Source organism: Belonocnema kinseyi, chromosome 5 (assembly GCF_010883055.1).
Source record: "Belonocnema kinseyi isolate 2016_QV_RU_SX_M_011 chromosome 5, B_treatae_v1, whole genome shotgun sequence".
NCBI lineage: Eukaryota > Metazoa > Arthropoda > Insecta > Hymenoptera > Cynipidae > Belonocnema > Belonocnema kinseyi.
In genome coordinates this window covers 148,424,891-148,449,510 of record NC_046661.1, presented here as the reverse complement: position 1 = coordinate 148,449,510, position 24,620 = coordinate 148,424,891, and the positions used below count along the sequence as shown (strand labels likewise).

General features: G+C 24.8%; 1 protein-coding gene across 1 annotated transcript in view; it reads left to right on the top strand.

Annotated features, from left to right (window-relative positions):
* LOC117173956 (SNF1-related protein kinase catalytic subunit alpha KIN12-like) overlaps positions 1 to 24,620 on the top strand; it is a 76,924-nt gene that overhangs the window by 44,808 nt on the left and 7,496 nt on the right. Inside the window, exons 4-10 of the mRNA XM_033362603.1 lie at positions 3,146 to 3,207; positions 3,493 to 3,622; positions 6,565 to 6,877; positions 13,665 to 13,768; positions 17,143 to 17,268; positions 17,369 to 17,573; positions 22,002 to 22,108. Of these exons, the coding sequence (XP_033218494.1) occupies positions 3,146 to 3,207; positions 3,493 to 3,622; positions 6,565 to 6,877; positions 13,665 to 13,768; positions 17,143 to 17,268; positions 17,369 to 17,573; positions 22,002 to 22,108 (1,047 nt within the window). The remainder of the gene's footprint in view (positions 1 to 3,145; positions 3,208 to 3,492; positions 3,623 to 6,564; positions 6,878 to 13,664; positions 13,769 to 17,142; positions 17,269 to 17,368; positions 17,574 to 22,001; positions 22,109 to 24,620) is intronic.

Here is a 24,620-nt window from a genome sequence, read left to right as displayed (position 1 = left end):
CCCCCCCCCCCCTCCAGGTGTCTTTCTCTCTTTCTTTGTCAAAATTTCTGCCCATTCCTATCTCTATCTCACTCTATCCTCCTCCGCTCGTCTCTATAATTATCCATTTCTCACCCTCGCTTTCAAGTGCGAAACTTGCCGCCAAGTGTAAAAAAGTTTTATTACCAACCAACGACTAACTGCATACGTAAATTGCACGAAAATCCTCCGGCGCTAACGAACGACTCGCCTTGTCTGTCGACCCACTAAGAAAATTTATATTCTCCCAGAAACCGCGAGGAAATAAAATTCTCTTTAATGTGCGTTTAATTTTTGTTGTTTTATTTTATTTTGGGCCATTTCTTAAGCAGGCTTAAAAAAAACGTAATGTTTTCATGGTAGAATCTAGATTGACGAGGGAAAAAAAAATATTTCTGTGGGGGCGCGAACCCTCGATCTGATCCTAGAGACTCGAGTCGAGAACGCTAGAACCTGAGTCAGAATCGAAACAGGTAAATTTGTAAGCAGAAATGATGAAATTTTAAAAAATGGATTAATATTCAGTCGAATAGTCAAGTTCTTAGTCAAAAAAGATCAAACATTTACTGAAATTTGAATATAATTAATTTTACGCAAATGGTTGAATTTTCAGCTAAAAACGATACATTTTTAACTAATTATCAAATACTTAAATTTGCAGTTAAAAAATTAATTTTGAACCATAAAAGAATTAAGTTTAAACAAAATAGTTGAATTTTCAATAAATGACGTGGATCTTCAAATAACAAAGTGGATTTTTACAAACTATTTCAACTTTTGAACAAGCGGTTAAATTTGCAACCAAGCGGATTAATTTTTTACCAAAAAGAGATATTGACAAAAAAATACATAAAGTTTAAACCAAATTTTTTTTAATTTTCAACTAAAACCTATCAAATTTCGACCGAAAATAGAATAGCTAAATTTTCAGTTCAAAAATAAATTGTCAAAAAAAACGAATTTTCAACTAAAAGTTCATTTTTCAACCAACTAAACAAATTTTCAACATTTTCGTACAAAAAAGGTGACTTTTTAACAAAATAATTATTTTTTCAACAAAATATTTGTATTTTTAACCATTTATATAAAAATTTTAATTATCAACCAATTTAAATAATTTACAACAAAATAGTTAAACTTTCGAGCGAATAACATGAAATTTCAACAAAATAGATGAATCTTCAATCAAATAACCGAATTTTTACACAAAAAAGGTAAATCATTAACAAAAATTTGAAACCAAATAGTTGAATTTTGTAACAAAAAAGTATATTTTTTTAGCAAAGGGTTAACTTTTCAATCTAAAACGATTAAATTCTTATCTAGAAAGACAATGCTTAAAAAAGAGTTATATTTTCAAAAAAATAATTTAATTTTCAACTAAATTATTGAATTTTATACGAAGAGAATAAAAAATTTTACCAACAATAATGAATCCTCAACGAAGAAAATTAATTTTTAACAAAGTAATTCCACTTTTAACTATAAAGTTCAATTTTCAACCAAAAACAATAACTGTTTACAAAAAATGCAAATTTACAAAAAAATATATAAATTTCAAACCAAATTAATTAATTTTAAACTAAAAACGATTAATTTTAATTTTAAAAATAATTAATTTTCAAAGACGAAGGTACAAACATTCCAAAAAATAATTTAATTTTCAAGCATCAAAATGAATTTTTAACAAAGTAGTTCGACCAAGTAGTTGAACTTTCAACCAAAAATGGTTAATTTTCAATGAAAAATTGAATCGTTAATTTTTCTACTCAAAATGATTAATTTTTCACCAAGAATAAAATAATTAATTTTTCAGTTAAACAATAATTTAAAAGAAAAACGAACTTTCAGGAAAATAGATCAATTTTTAACAAATAAAATAAATTTTCGAAAAAAAGAAACATGGTTCAATTTTCTAAAAAAAATTAATTTTTTAACCATACAGATACATTTTCAACAACAGCAAAATAATTATTAAAAAAGAAGTTTCATTTACACACAAATAGTTTAACTTTCAAATCAAGGGAAAAAAATTTCAACAAAATAGTTAAATTTAAAGAAAAATTAATTTTTAACAAAATAGTTTGATCTTCAACTAAAATAAAAAATCTTTACCGAAAAAATTAATTTTTTAACAAAGGACTTCAACTTTCATCAAAGTATTTAAAATTTTTATTTAAAAAAATGATAATTCAACTAGAATTTTTTTATATGAAAACAGTTGAATTTTTTACCAAATTGCTACATTTCCAAACAAAAAGATTAATTTAAAAAAAAGAGCCATCAATTTTGAATCAAAAATTGAATAATTAAATTTGCAGTTCATAAATTCGATTTTTAACCAAAAAAACGAATTTTTCAAAAATAGTTTAATTTTGAATTTTTAAAATGATTTTTCATTTAAAAAATTAATTTTGAAGAATCTAGTTAAACTTGCAACCAAGCTGTTGAGTTTTTTAGCAGGGACATTAATTTTCAATTAAAAATGACAAATTTATAACAAAATATTTTAATTTTTGAAATGCAAATTTAATTATTTCATGTTTGCTTCAAATATGACCACTATTTTTTACCAATAACATGAATGTTTAACAAATTAGTTCAATGTTTAATCAAGTACTTGCCTTTTCAACCAGAAATGAAACAATTTAGTTTTCAGACTACAAACTCATTTTTTAAAAACGTATTTCCAATCGAAAATAGTTTAATATTTAAAAAAAATAGTATAAGTTTCAACTTGAAGCAGTAAGTTCAGAACGAAAAATATAAAATTTGACTTTTCACTTAAAAAGAATTAACTTTTATCAAAAAATATTAGGTTTTTTCGAATGGATTCCATTAATTTATTTCACATTTAAGCGAAAAATGTAAACAAAAAGATAAAGTTTCTTCAAAACAGGGAAAAAAGTGAATCTCCTTGAGGGCAAATTAATGTTTCGTGGTCAAATCTCGTTTGAAGAGAGAAAAAAAAATGTTTTTGAGGGGACTCGAACCCTCGATCTGACCCTAGAGACTCGAGTCGAGAACGCAGGCACCTTATCAAAACAACAAATATTTTAGAGTTAAAACTTTTTATTCATTTATTCAGGTTTCTGCAAATTGCATTTTTAATTTATATTTATTTCAGAGATCTGAAAATGGATAACATCATGCTACAAGATTCCAGAAAAGAACGCATTAAAATCGTCGGTTGGTTTCCAAACTATAAAAAATGAGAATTAAATACAGACCTCTGACTCTCGCCATTGTTGACACTTTTTCACACTTTTTTTAAAGGTGCAATTTTTTTAAGTTTGCACAAATTTGCAAAACATTTTTAAAAATTTTTAATATTTTGTAAATATTTTATATTGTTTTAAAGCGTTTAGAGTGCGTTTAGAGTGTTTAGAGGCCTGTGAATATTAATTATTTAATTAATTAATAAACTAATCAAAAACTTGTTTTTATTATAATACGATTCCATTTATAATAAAGATTTTGGATTGAGTAATATATGCAAATATAATGAGTTGTTAAATACTCACTGTGGATCGCCAGAATACGCTGCACCGGAACTTTTTATCGACGGGAAAAAATATGGACCAGAAGTCGATCTGTGGAGTCTGTAAGTAATTTTTTTGTTAAATAAATGAATAGTTACATTTTTTGATTAACTGGTCATTTTTTAAAAGAAAATATCACAAATTTAAAAAATCATTAATTTTTAACTAAAACGTGTTTATAGTCAACCAACAACGCCAATTTTTAACAACATTTTTTTCAACCAAAAAAAAAAAAAACTTAAGTTTTCTGGCAATATTTTCCAAAATTTTCAAAAATGGACCTAACCAAGATAATAGATTCTTTTTGTGATTCCTAGACAATTTTTTCATATTTTTAAACTCTAAAAAATTAATTTTAAGATCATGTTTGAGAAGATTTATAAACATTTCAAAATAATTTCAAAATTTTAAAAAAATCTGTAAGATTTTAAGGGAATTATTTTAATTCTTCTGAATTAAAAAATATAAATATTTTTAAAACTTGGAATTATTTCAAGATGTAGTTAAAAGTTTTAAATAAGTTTAAAAAATAATACAAAAAAAATTCAAGCAAAGAATAGATTTTCAAAGATTTAGAAAAGAAATTTAAGCTTTCAAGATAATAACAAAAAATTTCTTAAGATTCCTGGAAAAAATGTCTAAAATTGTATAAAAGGAATCTGAAAAATGTTTGATAAATCTTTTTTATTTTGCAGAATAAAAGAAATGTAGTTAAAATTCTATTAATATCAGTTTTGAAAGATATTTATAAAAGTTTGAAAAATATTTCAAAAATAATTTAAAATTTTGAAGTTTTTTTGAGAATTTTGAAAAATCTGAAGATAATAAAACAATTTTATTAACATTTCTAAGAAAATTTCAAATAATATTTCACTTTGCAAAATAAATTTTAATAGAATATTTAAAAAGATTTTAAAGGATTTCAAAATATTTCTAAAATTGTAGAAGAAATAGAATCTTAAATTTTGAAATATATTACTTTTTTAATTTTACAAACAATTTAAAGTTTCAAAACATTTAAAACAAAATTTCGATTTTTGAAGATTTGAAATTTAAATTTTGAAGTTTTTTTAAGGATTTTGAAAGATTTTAAGATAATGAAACAATTGTATTAACATTTCTGAGAAAATTTAAAATAATATTTCACTTTGCAAAATAGGTTTTAAAAGAATATTTAAAAAGATTTCGAAGGATTTTCAAATATTTTTAAAATTGTAAAAACAAGAATTTTACATTTTTAAATATATTAAATTATTTTTTTAATTTTACAAATGATTCAAAGTTCCAAAAAATTTAAAACAAAATTTCGATTTTTGAGGATTTGGAATTGAAATTTTGAAGTTTTTTTAATTTTTTGGAAATATCTTAAGATAATAAAACAATTTCTGAACATTTCTCAGAAAATTTCAAATAATATTTCACTTTGCAAAATAAACTTTAAAAGAATATTTTAAAAGACTTCAAAGGATTTCCAAATATTTATAACATTGTTTTAAAAATTTTTAATTTTAAAATCTATTGAAATTTTTTTGTAATTTTACAAATGATTTAAAGTTTCAACAAATTTTAAACAACATGTAGATTTTTGAAAATTTGGGATGTAAATTTTGAAGTTTTTTAAAGCATTTTGAAAGATCCTATGATAAGAAAACAATTTTCTTAACATTTCTGAGAAAATTTTAACTAATATTTCACTTTGGAAAATAAATTTTACAGAATATTTAAAACGATTTCAAAGGACTTCAAATTATTTCTAAAATTGTAAAAGAAGAATCTTAAATTTTGAAATATATTAAAATGTTTTTTAAATTTTACAAATGATTTAAAGTTCCAACATTTTTTTAACAAAATGTCGATTTTTTAAGATTTGGAATAAACATTTTGAAGTTTTTAAGGATTTTGAAAGATCTTAAGATAATAAAACAGTTTTCTTAACATTTCTGTGAAAATTTCGAATAATATTTCAATTTGCAAAATAAATTCTAAAAGAATATTTAAAAAGATTCCAAAGGATTTCAAAATATTTATAAAATTGTAAAAAGAAATCTTAAATTTTGAATTATATTAAATATTTTTTTCATTTTGCAAATGATTTAAAGTTCCAAAAAATTTCAAACAAAATTTCGATTTTTGACGATTTGAAAAAAATGTGAAGGTTTTCAAGAATTTCGAAAGATTTCAAGATAATAGAAAATTTCTCTTATGATTCGTTTGAAATTTTTTTACGATTTTTCACTTTGAAAAATGTGGTAGATTTCCAGGAAATTATTTTAATTTGTCGTAATTTAAACTCATTTTGCGAAAACTCGCTTGATTTTTTAAAAGATATTTAAAAATTGTCGATAAATTTCAAAATGATTTTTCATGATTCGAAATTTTTTAAAATAAAATGTAGATTTTTAAATATTTCAAAATAAATGTTTTAAGCGTTTTCAAGATTTCGAAAGATTTCAAGATAAGAAAAAAGTGCTCAAGATTGCTGGGAAAATCTCAAATGATTTTTTATTTTGTAAAATTATTTTTAAGAAAATATTTTAAAATATTTCAAAACCAATTTCTTTGTCTAAAATGCAATTGAAGATTAAATAATTCGAAATGACTTAAAATGATCGAAAATCTAATTTAATAGATAGAGAAAAATTTAAAAAGAAAATCATAATGGTTCAATTTCTAATGCTTTTAACTTAAAATTGTTTAAAATTATATAATTTCGAAATTTCACAAATAGATTCATTCTATAATTCAAAGCGTTGACAATGATAGCGTAGATTTATATTTTTTAACCATAAATATTTGAAATGTTCAATTTATAAAGTTTAAAATTTAAAATTTTTCTGTTTAACGATATTTAATTACAAATTATTCAATCAAAAAGTGTTTAAAATTTTATACGTGTAAATTAATATATTGATTATTAAATTATTAAATTATTTAGAGAGAAAAACTTAACTTTTAAATATAAAAAAAATTATTTTTCAAATGGAATAATGGTCATCTTTTTCAGGGGAGTGGTTTTCTACGTAATGACCTCTGGTCGACTACCTTTTGTGAGTCCTCAGGATGGTCACACACCCTCGGATGAACGTCGTCGAAAATTCATTACTCAAATTAATCGTGGGCTGACTTCTCTCCAGGAGAAAAATATTTCAGCGATGTCCAATGAATATAAGGACGTCGTGAGTCGTTTGTTGATGCCGATCGCTCACAAGCGAATCACCATTCAGGAACTAAATTTCCATCCTTGGATTCTCGATCGAAAAAATTCGTGGACCAAAATCAACTCAGAATCGAATTTCGATCCCGTCGAACACACTGAGGTAGCAAAAATTTCAAATTTATTCTTAATTATTGATTTTTGAATTTATTTATTTTTCCAACTTTGAAAAATCGATACATAATTATTGATTTTTGTCGGTAGAATTACAGTTTTCGAGCTCCTAGTCCAAACCAAACCGGTTTTTATTTTTTTGTGTTGAAAAAATTCATGCACATCCACTGGGATTTGAACCTAGGTCAGTCTATATATTTCCGGAAATGAGCTGACTGGGTAAGAGCACCAGCCGGAGCTAGATAGGAATTTTTTTATAGTTAGAGAAAAAAAAACATTTTTCCTTGAAACATTTATAATAATTCAATATTCTCAATATTCTTCAACTTCTAAATTTAAGGCTCGTACATTTAAAAAAATTAAAATCAGTTTTACTTTAGAGACTACAAAATTATAAACGATTTCAAAAATATTCGTCTTCAAAATTTATAATTTAAAATTATCATATTAGAGCCGTTGAAATTCAAAAGCTTCGAAATTAGAGAACTAAAATTTTTTTTTTAATTCTTCTTATGCCTTCAAATCCAATTTAAAAAATCATCAAACGATGGTAAATTCTTTTTAATTTATTTATTTTCATCTCTTCAACTATAAAGAATCGATATAAATTATTGTTTTTTATCGAATGAATTAAAGTTTTTGATCTACTAGTGCAAAGAAATAGTTTTTATTCTTTTTTTGTAAAAAAAAAAGATCTATCTTTGCTGGGATTCGAACCCCGATCGACTTATTGCCGATCGGGTGCAGACTAAGTGAGAGCACCCTAGTCCACCAGGCAATATCAAAATTCAATACTCTCTGAAACTGCAATTATACATTTTCAGATTTTTTAGCTTCCATTTTTCATTTCATTTGAAAAAAAAATAATAAATATGGAAATCTTTAAAAGAGAAAGAAGAAATTTAAACGTTTTAAGTTATTAATTTTTGAAATCGGGATCTTCCAATTCAAAATCTATTAAACACAGATACATTTGAATAGTTGGAATTTGTAAAATATAAAAAATAAGCTAGGAAAATTTAGGGAAAGAAGTACAAAAATTTGAAAATTTTGAATGACGTCGCCTCATTTTTGGCTTTTAAACAATTTTATTTTAACGCTTTCAAATGAAAAAGCGTTTAAAATTAAATTTCCAAATTTGCATATAAAGAAGTTTAAAATTTTCAGCTTTCGAAATCTAGATTCTTTAACATGGAGGCTTAACAATTTTCCTTTATTTTTCAAATAAAAATAATTTCACTTTTGAGGCCTAAAAATTATAAATTGTTTCGAATCCTAGTCTTAGAAATTAAAATTAAAAATAATCAAACTTGAGCCATTGAATTCAAAAGCCAAATTTTTGGGTTGAAAAATAAAAAATTTTAATTAATATGATTTTGAATAAAGTAAAAAAAATAATATTAAAAAATTGAAAATATGAAAATTGGGATGACAAATATTCAAAAAGAATCCTATCGAAAGATTTTGAACTCAAGAGCGTTGAAGTATGGATTTTTCAAAATTCAAATGTTTTCAAGGAAAGAAAGTTTAAAGAAATCTTTTAATCAAAGTTAAAAAAAATCAAACTAGAGATATGAGAATTCAAAAACTTAATTATTGAATTGAAATTCAAAAATAATAAATTAATATGCTTTTGAATAAAATTTTGAAAAATCAAACTATTACAAATTAGAAACACAAAAATTTGAATCACAAAAATTCAAAAAGTAAACTATTGAAAGATTTTCAACTTAAGGACTTTGTAGTTTGGATTTTTCAAATTTAAAATATTTTTAAAGCAATAAATGTTCAAGAAACTTTATTTGAAAGATCTGAAATATTAACTATTTATGATAAAAAATATTTTAAATTTTGAGCTTTCAAATGATACATTTTACCACATTTTTCAGTGTTTTTCAAATTGTTCAAAAATAGATAGTGATGGAATTTTTTTAAATTACCTTCAAAATTAAAAAAGTTAAAATTAGAATCCTACTTTTTAAAATTTCTTAATTAAAGGCGCACCTCTAAAATTGAAATGATAAGTTTTCAAATTTGCAAGATATAGAATTATAGATGATAAAAATTAAATCATTTTAACTTTATTTAAATGAAAAACTTGACAATCTTAAAAGAGAAATCCAAAATTTATAAATTCCAATCCTTAAAATTAAGATAGTAGTATAACAATACGGCCATTTATCGGTCAATGGTAAATCTGCATTACCGACCAATGGTAATTATGAGACGTCGGTAACTTAGAGTAGAACAGAACCTTGCTCCGTTAGTGGCTCCGTAGCCGTATAGCTATACTACTTGTTACCTTTCTAATTCATAATCAAATAAACTTGGTCGATCTTACAGTTTTAAAAACTTCAAGCTGATAACTTTTTCATTATCAGAATTTAAATGGGAAAACTTGGTAAATTTAAAAATTCGACAATTTTATCAATTATAAGCGCCTCATTTTAAACCCTTTGATTTTCAAAATTTTCGTGATAAAAAAGTTTAGAATTTTCAGTCAATGAATGTCGAAAACTAACAATTTAAAAGTTCTTGAGCTCCAAGTAAAAGTGTTTCGAATTTTCATTTTTTTAAAATTTAAATCATTTTAATTCTAAGGCATAGAAATTATAAATTTTTTTAAATTTTATTTTTAAATATAAAAATTAAAATTAATTAAACTAGAGCAATTGAAGCTCAAAAACTAAATTATTGGATAGAAATTAAATCATATTAAATTGATATGCTTTTGAATGAAGTTGTGAAAAATCAAACTATTTCAAATTAGAAACTTGAAAATTGGAATCACAGAAATTCAGAAAGAAAAGTATCAACGTTTTTTAACCTAAGGGCATTGAACTTTGGCTTTTTGAAATTAAAATATTTGCAAAGAAAAAACATCTCGATTTTTCGACAATATTGATAGCGATGCATTTTTTTTTAAATTACCTTCAAAATTAAAAAAGTTAAAATTTAAATTCTACCATTTAAAAATATTTCTTAGCTAAAGGCGTCGCTCTAAAATTGAAATGAGAAGTTTCAGAAGAAAAAAATTGAATTATTTTTATTTTATTAAAATTAAAAACTTAAAAATCTTCCAAGTTAAAGCTGAAATTTATATATTCAAAAATTCTAATCCTTAAAATTAGGATTGTAGTATAGCTATACGGCCATTTATCGGCTGATGGTAAATCTGCATTACCGACCCCGTAGCCATATAGCTATACTACTTGTGATCTTTCTAAGTCAAAATCTAATAAACTTGGTGGTTCTTACAGTTCTAGAAATTCAAAAATGAAAATTTTTTTAAATATCAAAATTTAAATTGGAAAACTTGGTAAATGTTAAAATTAGAAAATTTTATAAATTATAAGCGCTTCATTTTCAGTCAATGAAGATCGAAAATTATCAATTCAAAAATTCATGAACTTCCTATATAAAGAATTTCAAATTTTCATTTTTTTTTTAATTGAAACAATTCTAATTTTAAGGACTCGAATTTATAAATTGTTTCGAATTTTAATATTCTAATCAAAATTAAAACTAACCTAACTAGAGCTATTAAAGTTCAAAAAGTAAATTATTGGATAGATATTAAAAAATGCTAAATTGATATGCTTTTGAATGAAGTTTTTGAAAAATCAAACTAATGCAAATTGAAGAAATATTTTCAGTTTAATAGCGTTCAAGTTTGGATTTTTAAAAATTAAAGTATTTCTAAGAAAAAAAGTAATGTTCAAGAAACCTTATTTGAAGAATTTGGATTATTGACTATTTATGATAAAAAAAAGTTTTAATTTAATGCTTTCAAATGTTAAACTTTCTATTGCAACTTGAAAATCTTCAAAAGAGAAAGCTGAAATTTAAATATTTAAAAATGTATATCCTTGAAATTATGATAGATGTATAGCTATACGACTACAGGGCCACTTACCGACCGATGGTAAATCTGCATTGCCGACTGATAGTAATTACGGCATGTCGGTAACATGGTTGGCAAGTAGTATAGCTGTTAAGCAATACTACTTATGACCTTCCTAATCCAAAATCTAGTAAACTTTTAAGATCTCGAAATTATAAATCGTTTAAATTATTATTCTTCCAAATTATTTTTCAACTGAATCTATGGAAATTCAGAGGCAGAATAAGTAAAAGGTTAAAATACATTTTTAAATTGAAATTCTTTCAAATAAAGTTTTCAAATCAAACTATTGAAAATTGAATCATGAAAGTTTGTTCGTTTCAAAATACGAAAACTTTGGTATTCCACGCCCAATTTCTTATTTATTCGACCCTTTTATAATTTTTAAGTGGCAATATCCGTGAGGTATAAAAAACATCATTGGTGGCTCGTCTGAACCCTCCGATAAAAATTCCCTGTTGTGATAACTCGCAATGCGTAAACTATTAATAGGGATCGAAAATATAACTCGAGGGTTGTGGATTCTTCCGGTAAAAAATCTGGGTTACATAAATATGAAAAATAATCTTTGAAACTTGTTCCATCAAAACAGTCTTACCTAATTTAAAAATAATTTACAAAAAAATTTGTGAATGTAAACTAAAAAATGTTTTAAATAATGTTGAATTTTCAAACAAAAAATATCAATTTTCAACTAAATAGTTGAATTTTTAACTAAAAATAAAACAGATTAATTCTCGGTCAAAAAATGAAGTTTTCAATAAAAGACACGGATTTTTAAACTAAAACTTAATCTTGAATCAACAAAATGACCTTCTAACAAAAATCTTAAATTTTCTATATTATCAATAAATTTTCGACCAAGAAGATTATTTTTTTACCAAAAATAGACGAATTTTTTGTAAAAAATTTTGATTTTTCAATCTCTAAATATAAATTTTGAAACCAAAAAAATTAACTTTCGACTCAAAAAAATGAATTTCTAATAAAATTCTTAAATTTTCTAGAGAAAAGATGAATTCTCAACAAAAAATGTAATAATTGATATTTCAAAAAAAAATTCATTTTAATTTAGAAACGTTGGAAATTAGATAAAAACGACGAATATTCAAACAAATAGTTTAATCTTTAACAAAAGAAAATAAATTTGTGTACAAGAACATTAATTTTTTACCAAATAAGAGGAATTTTCAAGAAAATAAATGAATTTTTTACCAAAAAGCTGAATTTTTAACTGAAAAATATTAATTTTAAACAGTCGTTCGTTTCCAGTTGAAAGTTCAAATATTTGTTTCAAAATCCATTTATTTTTTTGAAAATTCGTATTTTAGTGGAAAAAAATCCTGTTCATTGAAAATTCATCTTTTTAGGTTAATAATCCAGTTATTTGTTTAAAAACTTTTGCTGTATTTGATTAATTATTTAATAAATTTTTTTTATTGATACTTAATTAATTATTATTTATACTGTTTAATTATTTTATTAAAAATGTAACAAATCTTATTTTTCAAATTAAAAATACCAGTTTCCGACAAAACACTAACATAACCTAAAATCAAGTAATTTTTGTTTTATATACCCGATTTGCGTTGAAAAATTCTAAGCTAACCCATTATTGTTCAAATATTTTTAATGTTCCATGAAATCTAATTTTTTATTAACGCTATAAGTTTTAGAACGAATAAAGTCTATGAAAAAGTAATTAAATTTTTTAAAGGATTGCAAAGTCCTCTTCAAAACCTATATCTAATGATTTATTTTTACTTAAATTAGAGATTTCCTGTTTAAAACACCAAAATAACCTACACATTTGTAAGTTGTGCCATCTTTACAATTTTTTTATTATAATTTTTTTAAATAAAAAATATCACGCGCTAAAACGAAAAAAACCTAATTTAATTCAAAATTGTTGAATATCTTTATCTTATTTAAATTTCAATAGCTTTTGTTAGAAAATGCCTGCTTTCTATTGAAAATCCCAAATAGCCTAAAATTGTTTAAAAGTTGAAAAAATTCTTCCAAATCTATTTTCTTAAATTAAAAATTCCAATTTCCAGCAAAAATATTTACATAACATAAAATTGTTCCAAATTGTAAATCTTTTTTAATACCTATACTAATTTCTGGTAAAAGGCGTTAACACAACCTTAAATTATTCCAAAGTTGTAAATAACAAAAAATTGTTAAAATGTGAGTCTTTTTTCACATGTTTAAAATATAATTTTTTTTTAATTACCCTACAATTGCTTTAAAAAAAGACAATCTTCTTTGAAATCTAAATATCTTTAATAAAAAAAACTTTCGATAAAAAACAAGAATAACAAAAATAGTCCAGAATTGTTCAAGATGTTTAATTTCATAATTTAAAACAAAAATTATTGGACTTAAATCTAATAATTTGAATCTAAAAATTCCAATTTCAGTTAAAACTCACCAAAATAATTTAAATTTGTCAAAAAATATAATTTTTTTAAGTCTAATAGTTTTTTTGTTAAAAATACCAATAATTTTCTACGAAAAACACTAACATTTAAAATAAAATGAAAAATTATTAGTGTAAAGCGTGTCAAAAGGTAACCTAACCTAAAATTGTTGAAAATATGGAATCTTGATCATAATTTTTTTATTAATGCTAATTTTCTGTGAAAAAGAAACTAACACAACCTATAACTCTTTGAAATTTTAAGTCATTTTCGAAATTTCATGATATAATATCTAAATTCTTTTAAACAAAATATTAATAACAATCAGGTTTTTAAAAAGAATGACTGCGAACTTTTCAAGAGATATCTTTTCACCACTTTTTTAGATAAGAAAAAACAATATCCTTTAAAAAAATGTTTTTAATTGCATAAAATAAAATTTTAAATAGGCATTGGATCAAGTTGCGCATGCTGCCCACTTAAACAGATCATCTGTACAAGAAAAAGTGTCTCAAAAAAAATTCGGAGACATTGGAGGAATGTACAACATAACGTGAGATTTATTTTTATTCTGTCTGTTTTTAAACAATTTTTTATAACAGATGCATGATTCCAGCCTTTTTCGGTGCTTTTCAAGCATGTTGGTGTCAGAGGGAGTAAAAGTGTACTTTTTCTCCCTAGAGCGTAAAATTGTGACGTCAGATGTAAATAATGAAAATTATATTCATCCATTCTTTCTTCCCCTTCCTAAATATTAGCGTCGCTCCCCTATAATCTTTAACCTCCTTCATTTCTTTTTTTATGGGTACCCCTACTCCTTTTTCCCATAGCTTGAGCCACCCCTCTCCTCCCCATCCTCTATTGCACGAGGTGTTTTTTCTTCTCTTCTTATGGTTTCTTCCTCATCGCTTTCCCTAACATATTTTTCCCCTCATTTTCTAACTTCTTTTTGTCTCTCTATTTACTACCTTCTACACCTGTTCTGCCGTCCTAACCTTCTTTAACTCTTCATTAAACCTGTTATTTCCTGCTTCACTAAGTTTCGTAGACCTTCCCTGTTTATCTCATTACTCACTATGAGACAATCATTTAACGTTCAGTACCTAAATTCAGAATCTTGATTTGGAATTTTCTTACTCTTGTCCCTCCCCTCTTCCCTTCCTCCCCTAACTCCTGTTCTAGCATTAAAATCTCAACTTGTACCCCAAATCTCTTTTTTTTTATCAGTTCTGTCGTCTCCTCTATTGTGTCCTGCACATCACCGTTTATATCTCTCTCTTGTCCTTTCTTTTCATACATTCATTCTTTTTCCCCATCACCATTCCTTTTATCAGAGTTGCTTTTTTCTTTCCCCTGCCAATATTTTTCTTAACTTACACTCCATATTCCTTGTTACACATATAAAATCATCCTCTATTGTCTCCGAGGTTCGGTATAAGACCCTCTTCTTTCTTATCGTGCCTCTTATTTTCCCATTTCTTTAATTTCACTAGTACGATTTCCTCTCTTCCTCACGCTTCCTTTCGTACAGTTTGCTCTTCCTCCATCTCTACCTTAGCATCCCTCTTCTTTAGCACATCTCTCACTCCTTTCTTTAATTCCTTACCCCCTAATCTTAGAATCTTTATCACTACATCTATCCCCCCCCTCTCTCTCTCTCTCTGTTTCTCTTTCTCTTTCCATTCTATTCTTTCTTTTTTCCTCAGCCTTTTCCTCTCCTTATTCCAACTCTTCCCACTACTATTCCAAAAATGATTTTAATTTTTTAAACTTGATGAAAATTTTAATATTTAATTTTTTATTTTATGAAAAATTTTAATATTAAAGTTTTTTTCAAAATTGTTGTTAATTAAAAAATTTACTTGTTATTTTTTTCTCTCCTCTTTCCTCCTACCTTTTTGTGCATCTCTATTACATCTATCATCATTTTGCGCATTTCATTTAACGTTGAAATTTTAATTTTCATAAATTTTCAAAAATATTCGGAATTTTAGAAATCTTGGAAAATTTCATGTATTTTCCAAATTTCATAAATTTTCTTAAATGTTGAAAATTTCATTTTACATTTTAATAGCTTTATAAACAAATTAAAAAAATGTTCATAAATTTGTTAAATTTTATAAAAGTTTCAATATTTAAAAAATTTTTTTAATTTGTAATCAAATCATTTACTTGTTTTATTTCCTCTTCCCTCTCCTCCTGACTTTTTTTGTTGTGGCTTTCATATAACGTTGAATTTTTAAGTTTTGTAAATTTTTAAAATTTTATAACCTTTAATTTTTAGTTATTATAACAATTTCAAGATTGAAAAAATTTCATTAATTTTTTTTTGAACTTCATAAAAACTTCCATATTAAAAAAATATAAGATTATGAGGATGCGGAGAGATTGGCAGTAGAAGGGAGGATAGAATCAGACCTTCAACCATTAAGATTGTCGATAATATGGAAGGACGTTGGAGGGCAAGGTGGGGAAGAATTATCGACGGAAGAGAGGGTAACTTAAACTAGGAGGGTGATCAAGAAGTAAACAGGAGCAGTTAGGAAAGGTGCGCCTCAAAAAGGAGGTGGTAAAGGAGGTATGAGAGGATCTAAAAGAGAAGGTGAAAGGATGTGCTAAAGAAGGTATTTAGAAAAAAGAAGAGAATGGTAAAACCGTGGTTGGAGATGGAATGTGAAATATAAAACTGAAGGTCAGAAGGAAGTACAGGAAGGAAAAAGAAGGAACTGCAAAGAGGAAGGAGTAATTAGAAATGCTGAAATATTTTAGCGTAATGTGTAAAAAATAAACAGCAGGAAATTGATAAAGATCTGGAAGAGAAGTTAAGAAATGTTCAGACAAATGGGGACGTGTGGAAGAGGTATGAGAGGAGTAGGACAACGAGAAAGGGGGAGGGGATTCAGTTAAATAAGAAGGAGGGAAAAAAAGAAATAAGGAAGATAAGGTCAAAGGTAGCAGGTATGTGCGGAGTGCAAAACAAAGAGTGGCTGTTTGATACACAAGCCGTTAGGGAGAGGCTAAAGGAGGAAGTACCAAATTATGGAGAAGAAAGGCTTTCCCATGAGGGTGGAGAGAGGTGGGTAAAAAGAGAATGTGAGAGGCGATGGTGGAGATGGGAGGGGAAGGGACCTGATCCAGAGGGTAAAGAAGGTATATGAACAGAAGAAAGACAGGATAGACTCTAGATTCTAGAGGTCGGAGTAGTAGAAGTCAGAGTAGGAGTGGTTAGGATATGTTCTCTCGCTAATGCAGATGATAGTGTTGCTGGCAAAAAGATAGAAGTTCTGAAAGACGATGAAGAAGTTGAGAAGGTACCTAGATAAGAATAGGTTAGAGTTAAGTGCAGAAAAGTTCAAGGTTTATTCAGGGAAGAAGGTGAAAAGGATAAGGGAATGAAGTTGAATTAGAAGGAAAAGACGTTACAAGAGATAAGACAGTTTGTGTACTTGGACTTTCGGCTTTGGAGGAATGCGGTAGTGGATGGTCATACAAAAGAGAGAGTTCGGAAAGAAAATGTAGTGATGAGGCCGGTATGGGAGTTAGGAAAGAAGTTGTTTGCAGATGTTTTTAAAAGAAGAATGCATTTTTTCGACTGACTAGTAATGAGTGTGTTATTGCGGAGGTGTGGGTGTGGAAGAAAAGTTAAGAGGTAAATAGAATACAAGAAAGTTATGTAAAGTGTTATGGATCTTGAAAGAGAAAGGTATATGAACAAATTGGCTACAAATGAATAAAGTGAGAAGGGTGAACGAGAAAGGTATAAAGGTGTAATGAAGTGTTCAAGAAAGTGTGAGAAAAGATAGAAAGACAATCAAGAGTTCCCGTTTGAAATTATGCATTTGTTGTAAAAAATTTATTATGTTTAATGCATAATATACAATTTTAACCAAAAATCCATCTGAATTTCGCTTGTTTTATTTACTTTAGAGTTCACGGAATGCTTAGGAAGAGTTCGGTCTCGAATCTATCTGAAAAATCTTCATCTAGTTTTCAGTTAAGACCTTCAGTAAGGAATTCCCTGATTGACCAAACTTACAAAATGATGCCAAGCAGGTATTTCTTAAATTTTTTTTTTTTAATTTTGAATTAAAATATTGAATGACCGATACGTACAAAATATTGCAGTAATTCTACTTGGTCGGTTCTGTGGCAGGCCTTTGGACTTTAACGAGTCAATGAAACATCTCTTTCCGGTTCGAGAAACGCCTTCACCAATTCCGTTTGTGAGAACAAGGACGGAAAATTTCGGCAGTTCTGTAAATCCACCGAAGCCCATTTCCGGAATTATCAGGAGAGAAAGGCATGTTGGGGAACATCAAAAGGAATATTCAAGATCGTTAAAAAAATCTACAATTTCGGTAAACAAACTTAATTCTCTTTACTTTCATTCCCAATTTTTTTTATTTAATTATTTTCATAAATCCTGGAAATTTAGTTTTTCGACTGTTGAAAGAAATTATTTTTAATAAAAAATAAAAAATTTCGCACAACTATTTACTTCTTCAAAAGTTTTTGACACTTAAATCTAAGCTTAAATTAGACTTTGAGGTCTGGAAACGAGGATATAGAATGACTGAAAAATCCCGAAAAATTAAAATTCTGACACTGTAAAATTTCAGAATTGGAAACTTTTCGACAGCTTATAATATTACCGAACTTGAAAATTCCAGACAGAAAATTGACGAATTATAAAATATTCGAACTAGCAAATTTGCAAATTTAAACAATTAAACAAAATTTTTCTCTAAATATAATTTATCTACTAAAAATACAACAATCAAATATTTTTATCCAAACAAAATTACTTTTAATGTTTAAGGTTTCTAAAATTGTTGTTTCCATTCAAAATAACAATAATTTATAAAAATATATATTTCTGGACAAACATTTTTTTAATTATTGTTATTTTAAATTGAAACCATAATTTGAGAAAATTGAAACTTCAAATAAAAAATTTTCGTCATAAAAATATTTGATTATAATATTCCTAATGAATAAATAATATTCATGAACAAATTTTGTATTTGTTTAATTTTGTGAATTTTGTAGATCAGATATTTTATAATTACAAAATTATTCATGACAAAAAAATGCCAAATTATAAACGTCCGAACTAGGAAATTCGCAAATTTAAATAATGAAAGAAATCATTTTTAATTAGTATTATTTTTTTATTCAACACTAATAATATTTTAGAATAATATTTTTTTCCAGTCTCTTATTAACTTGTTTTAATTGGAAATAACAATTATATACGAAAATAAATTTAAGTATAAGTGTGCTTCAAATGCAAAAACCATTTTTTACTAAGTTTCCTCGAAACCTATCAATATTTTCCAAAAATACTTTGCAGGATTCAGTTCAGAAATATGTTTTGTTTCCATTATTGACATTTTTAATTCAAAAAATAATTTATAAGAACTTTAAAAATTTCGTATATTTTTTTTTGATAAAAATATTTAATTATTTTCATTTTAATAAATAAATAGTATCCATACAAAACTTTTTTTTTAAATGTTTAAATTCCAAAATTTTCTAGTTTGTATATTTTAAATAATTTGATATAAATATTATTTATTCATTAAGAATACAATAATAAAACATTTTTATACAAAAAATAATTTTTAATGTTAAAAGTTTCTGAAAATGTTTTTGGAATTTAAAAAAAATCAATAATTAAAAAAATATATTTCTGAATTCAAATTTTCCTAATAAAAATATTTGATTATTTTATCATTCATAATTAAATAATATTTATGCAAAAATTAATTGTTTATGTTCAGGAATTTTGTTAGGCAGGAATTTTGAAATTCAGTATCATCATAAAATGTTCGAGAATTTCATTGTTTGGGAATTTTATAATTCGGGAATTTTACTATTCTGAAATGTTATTACTCGGGAATTTCAATATTCAGACTTTTTTTTATTCGGGAATTTTCCAATTCGATAATATTATAAACTGTTCGGAAATTTTATTATTCAGGAATCTTTCAATTCGGCAATTTTCGAATTCGTGAATTTCTTCTTTTTTTTTGAAATTTTATTTTTGTTGCAATTTATTATTAAAGAATTTTATTACTTGGGAATTTTATTTATCGGTAATTTTATTAATAATAAATTGTATCATTCGAGAATTTTTGAATTCGAGAATTTCATTATTTGGAAATTTTATAATTCAGGAATGTTATTGTTCAGAAATTTTTTTATTCGAGAATTTTATTATTCAGAATTCTTATTATTCGAGAATTTTATTATTCGGGAATTTTAATATTCTAAAATGTTTATAATTTGTGAATTTTAATATTCGGAAGTTTTTATTATTCGTAAATTTTCCAATTCGGTAATATTATAAACTGTTCGGGAATTTTATTCTTCAGGAATCTTTCAATTCAGTAAATGTATTATTCTAAAATTTTCGAATACCTCAATTTTATTATTCTGAAACTATATATTTCTAGTATTTTATTATTTGGGAATTTTATTAATCGTTTATTTTATAAACAGGTAATTGTATGATCCGGAAATTTTATAATTCGAGAATTTTATTATTCGGAAATTTTATAATTAGTGAATTTTATTTTTCGGAAATTTTATTATTCAGAAATATTATTATTCAAAAATTTTATCATTCGGGAATTCTATTATTCGGAAATTTTATTATTCGAAAATTTTTATTATTTGGAAATTGTATTAGTCGATTATTTTGATAATAAGGAATTTGAATTATTTCGAAATTTTCGTATTCGAGAATTCCATTATTTGGAAATTTTATAATTCGGGAAGTTTATCATTCAGGAATCTTTCATTTCGGTAATCTCTGTCAGAAATTTTGTTATTTAGGAATTTTTAAATTTGGTATCATCATAAACTTTAAAGGAATTTTTCAATACGGGGATTTTATTTTTTTACATATTTTATAATTTGGGAATTTTATTATTACGAACTTTTATTATCCGTAAATTTCAATATTCGGACATTTTTATTATTTTGGAATTTTCTAATTCATTAAATTTTATTAAATGGGAATTTTATTAATCAAAATTTTTATTGATAGGGAATTTTCTTATTAGGGAATATTATAATTCATGAATTTTATTATTTGGAAATTTTATTATTCGGGAATTTTAATATTCGGAAATTTTTATTATTCAGGAATTTTCAAATTCGGTAATATTATAAACTGTTTGGGAATTTTACTTTTTAAAAATCTTTTAATTCGGGAATTTTATTATTCGGAAATTTTCGAATTCCTGATTTTATTATTCTGAAATTTTACTTTTCTTGCATTTTTTTATTGGAAAATTTTATTATTTGATAATTTTATTAATCGACTATTTTATTAATAGCTAATTGCATGATTCGTAATTTTTAGAATTCGTGGATCTCATTATTCGGAAATTTTATAATTGGGGAATTTTATAATTAGGAAATTTTATTGTTCGGAAATGTTATTATTCGAAAATTTTATAATTCGGGATTTTTATTATTTCGAAATCTTATTATCCCTAAATTTCAATATTCGGAAATTTTTATTATTTTGGAATTTTCTAATTCATTAAATTTTATTAAACCAGAATTTTATTAATCAAGATTTTTATTGATAGGGAATTGTATTATTCGGGAATTTTCAAATTCGAGAATTGTATTATTCGAAAATTTTATAATTCGTTAATTTTATTATTCGGAAATTTTATTATTCGGTAATTTTATTATTTGAAAATCTACCATTATTCCCATTTGGGAATATTACAGTGTCAGGAATATTATTTTTCAGAATTTTTCAATTATACTTACATCAGGAAAAATTCGAGCCAATTTAAAAAAACATTTAGGATTTTTGGAAGAAATTTAAAAATACTCTATTTTTTTTTTTTTTTTAATCTCTTCCAGTTTAAAAATATTTTTAATCCCTTAAATACTTTTAAAATTCCAAAATATATGGTAAACTGATTTGAATTTTTCACAAAATTTTGAAAAATATATCAAAAATAAAAAAAGCCTCCTTAAAATCTCCTAGGTTTCACTTTAACATTTTTAGAAAATTTTCCAAATGTTTGAAGATCCACTGAAATTGTCTTTAAAAAGTAATTTAAAAAAATCCTTTAAATTTTTCTCAGTAATCTTAGATTTTTAAAAAATTATTTTGTAACATTTCAGAACATTATCAAGCTTTTTTCGAAATTTTCAAAAATATACATTTTATTTAAAGTTGTTTGAAATCTTCTCAAAATTTAAATTATTTTCGTATCTTTTCAAAACTTCTGTATATTTTCTTAAACAATTCAGTTTTACTAAAAATGTTTAAAATTATGCAAAATTACAAACATTTTCTGTATATTTTCCAGATTCTTTTTTGAAATATTTTTAATTCCTCACAATTTGAAATTCATCTTTTAAAATAAAACTTTTAAATAATTACAAAGTTTTCCATGAATGAATGAATAAATAAATAATACATCATTTAAATTTGCTCACCTTTTTAAAAGTTTGGGAAAGTTTAAAAATTACAATTTATTATTAAAAATTCCTCTTTTTTCAAAAATGTTTAAAAATATTTTGAAACAATGTTTATAACAAAATAAAATAACTTATTCTTAAGAAAAGAAAAATTCAATGCCCTTCTTGACCATGGTTTACTTTTGTTTACTTTTGATCAACTTTCTTTTTTTTTCTGTACAATAAACTCATTTCTCTTTAGCAATAAATACCCACTCATCACACACTTTTTGTTTCAATCCAACAACTGGAATTAAAGGTAATAACAGAAATTACATTTTTTTGAAAAGGCTCCTCAAGGAAACAGAATCGTCAGAAATCAAATGCCCCTTTCCACGATTTCGCGGCCAGAAACGGCGCCCCGAGCAGATCTCATTACTCAGAGACGTTCACAGAGGTATAATTACCAGGAAAAAAAGTAGCCAAAATTAAAAATTATTTCAGTGATGAAACAAGTTTTTTAATCAATTTTTTGGCCAGTGGGCCAGTTTATGTCAGAAAATATCAGGATCTGCAAGTGGTTGTTTGATTTCAATAAAACTTTGTAAAATTATAGTGGTACGTAAGAGACATTATAATGCCTGAAGGATTTTTGAAAAATTTTTTAAATACCGAGAGTAAATCTATTTTAAATTTTGACATTATTAAATCATTCATTTATTAAACATTAAATTAATTAATAAATTATTAGAATATTTAGAGGATTTTAACTTTTAATATTTTTTTAGAATTACGGTAATTAGGCAATGTTGAATTTTAGCATCACAATTTATTTTATTATCTATATTTCTGAAAATAAGTAACGGATTTTAATCAAACTTTGCGAAATTATAGGTTTATATAAGGGATAAGTGGTACCAAAAGATTTTTTCAGAAATTAAAAAATTATGGAAGTTATGCCATGTTAAATTTTGGCATCACATTTTTTTTAATTATCGATAATTTTCAAACTAAGAAAGAAACTTCAATTAAACTTGGTGCAAATATATATTGTTTTATAAAAGATATTTGCTACTCATAGGATTTTTCAAAATTTTCAAAATTACGGGATTTATGTCATGTTGAACTTTGGAATCACAATTATTCAATTATCGATATATCTAAAAATAAGTAACGAATTTAAATGAAAGTTAGTAAAATTATAGTTCTATATAAGACATATTTGGTACCAAAAGAATTTTTCAGAAATTAAAAAAATACGGAAGCTACGCCATGTTGAATTCTCGCATCATATTTTCGTTAAGTATCGATAATTTTAAAACTAAGATAGAAATTTTAATTAAACTTGGTAAAAATATATTGTTCTATAAGAGAATTTTCCTGCTCATAGGATTTAAAAAATTTTTTTAAATTACGGGTTTCATGCCATGTTGAACTTTTAAATCACAATTTTTTCAATTATCGATATATCTAAAAATAAGGGGCAAATTCAAAGAAAACTAAGTGAAATTATTGTTTTACATAAGAGTTATTTGGTATAAAAAAATGGTTTAAAAATTAAAAAATTACGGAAGTTTCGCCATATTGAATTTTGTCATCACATTTTTTTATGCGTTGACGTTTCGAAAACTAAAATACAAATTTTTATACATTTTGTGAAATTATAGTGTTGTATAAGAGAAATTTAAAACTCACAGGATTTTTGAAAATTTTCAAAATGACAAAAATTACGCCATTTTGAATTTTCGCATCAGAATTTAAGAAATTATTGATATTTCCAAGAATAATTAACGAATAATAATGAAACTTAGTGAAACTATGCTTTAATATAAAAGACATTTAATATCAAAAGAGATTTTTTTTAAATTAAAAATAGCCGAAGTTACGCCATGTTAAATTCTGACGCCACATTTTATTTAATTGCGGATATTTCTAGAACTAAGAGTCAAATTTAAATAAAACTATGTGAAATTATAGGTTTACATAAGAAATATTTGGTACCCAAAACTTTTTTCAAAAATTAAAAAATTATGGAAGTTATGCCATGTTGAATTTTGACATAATATTTTCTTTAAGTATCGATATTTCTAGAACCACGTGACAAATTTACAAGGAAACCTGGTGTCATTATATTTTTATACAACAGACATTTCATGTTAAAAAGATTTTTTTTTAAATTAAAAATTACGGGAACTATGCCATTTTGAATTGTGGCGTCACATTTTTCTTCATTTATCGATATTTTTAAAAATAAAGGACCTATTTCAAGGAAACTTTGTGAAATAACAGTGTAATATAAGAGACATTTAATGCCTAAAATATTTTCAAAAAACTTAAAAATTATAGGAGTTATGTCATTTTTAATCATTTCACATTTAATTTCTTAAAAAATTGATAATAAAAAATTTTTACTATTTTTTTAACTTTTCAGTTATACTATTTTTTAAAGACTTACAATGGGTTAGAGTAAGAGAAACATTTTCCTATGTTATAAAAAATCTAATGGCTGAAAGTCATTTTTCGTAATTAGCAATGATTAGCTGTTTAAAATCCATAGCCTTTGTTTAAATAATTAATAATTATTGTAAATTTAAAAAGTATCAAAGAAAAGAGTTATCGAAAAAAACACTTAGTTATTTCCTTAAGAAATAGTGTCTATTAATTGAAGAATAGCCAAACAATTTCGGGAATATCCATAAAGAAGAAAATTTTGATTCCAAAATTGAACATGGCGTAACTGTCGTAATTTTTAAAATTTTCAAAAATCCTTTGGGCATTAAGTGTCTCTTACGTGGCACTATAATATCTTCCAATTTTATTTAAATTCGTTTAACATTTTCAGAAATATCAAAAATTAAAAAAATTTTATTCCAAAATTCAACATGGCGTAACTCCCGTAGTTTTTGAAATTTTCAAAAATACTGTAACCATTAAGTGTCTCTTATCTAACAATATAATTTCACCAAGTT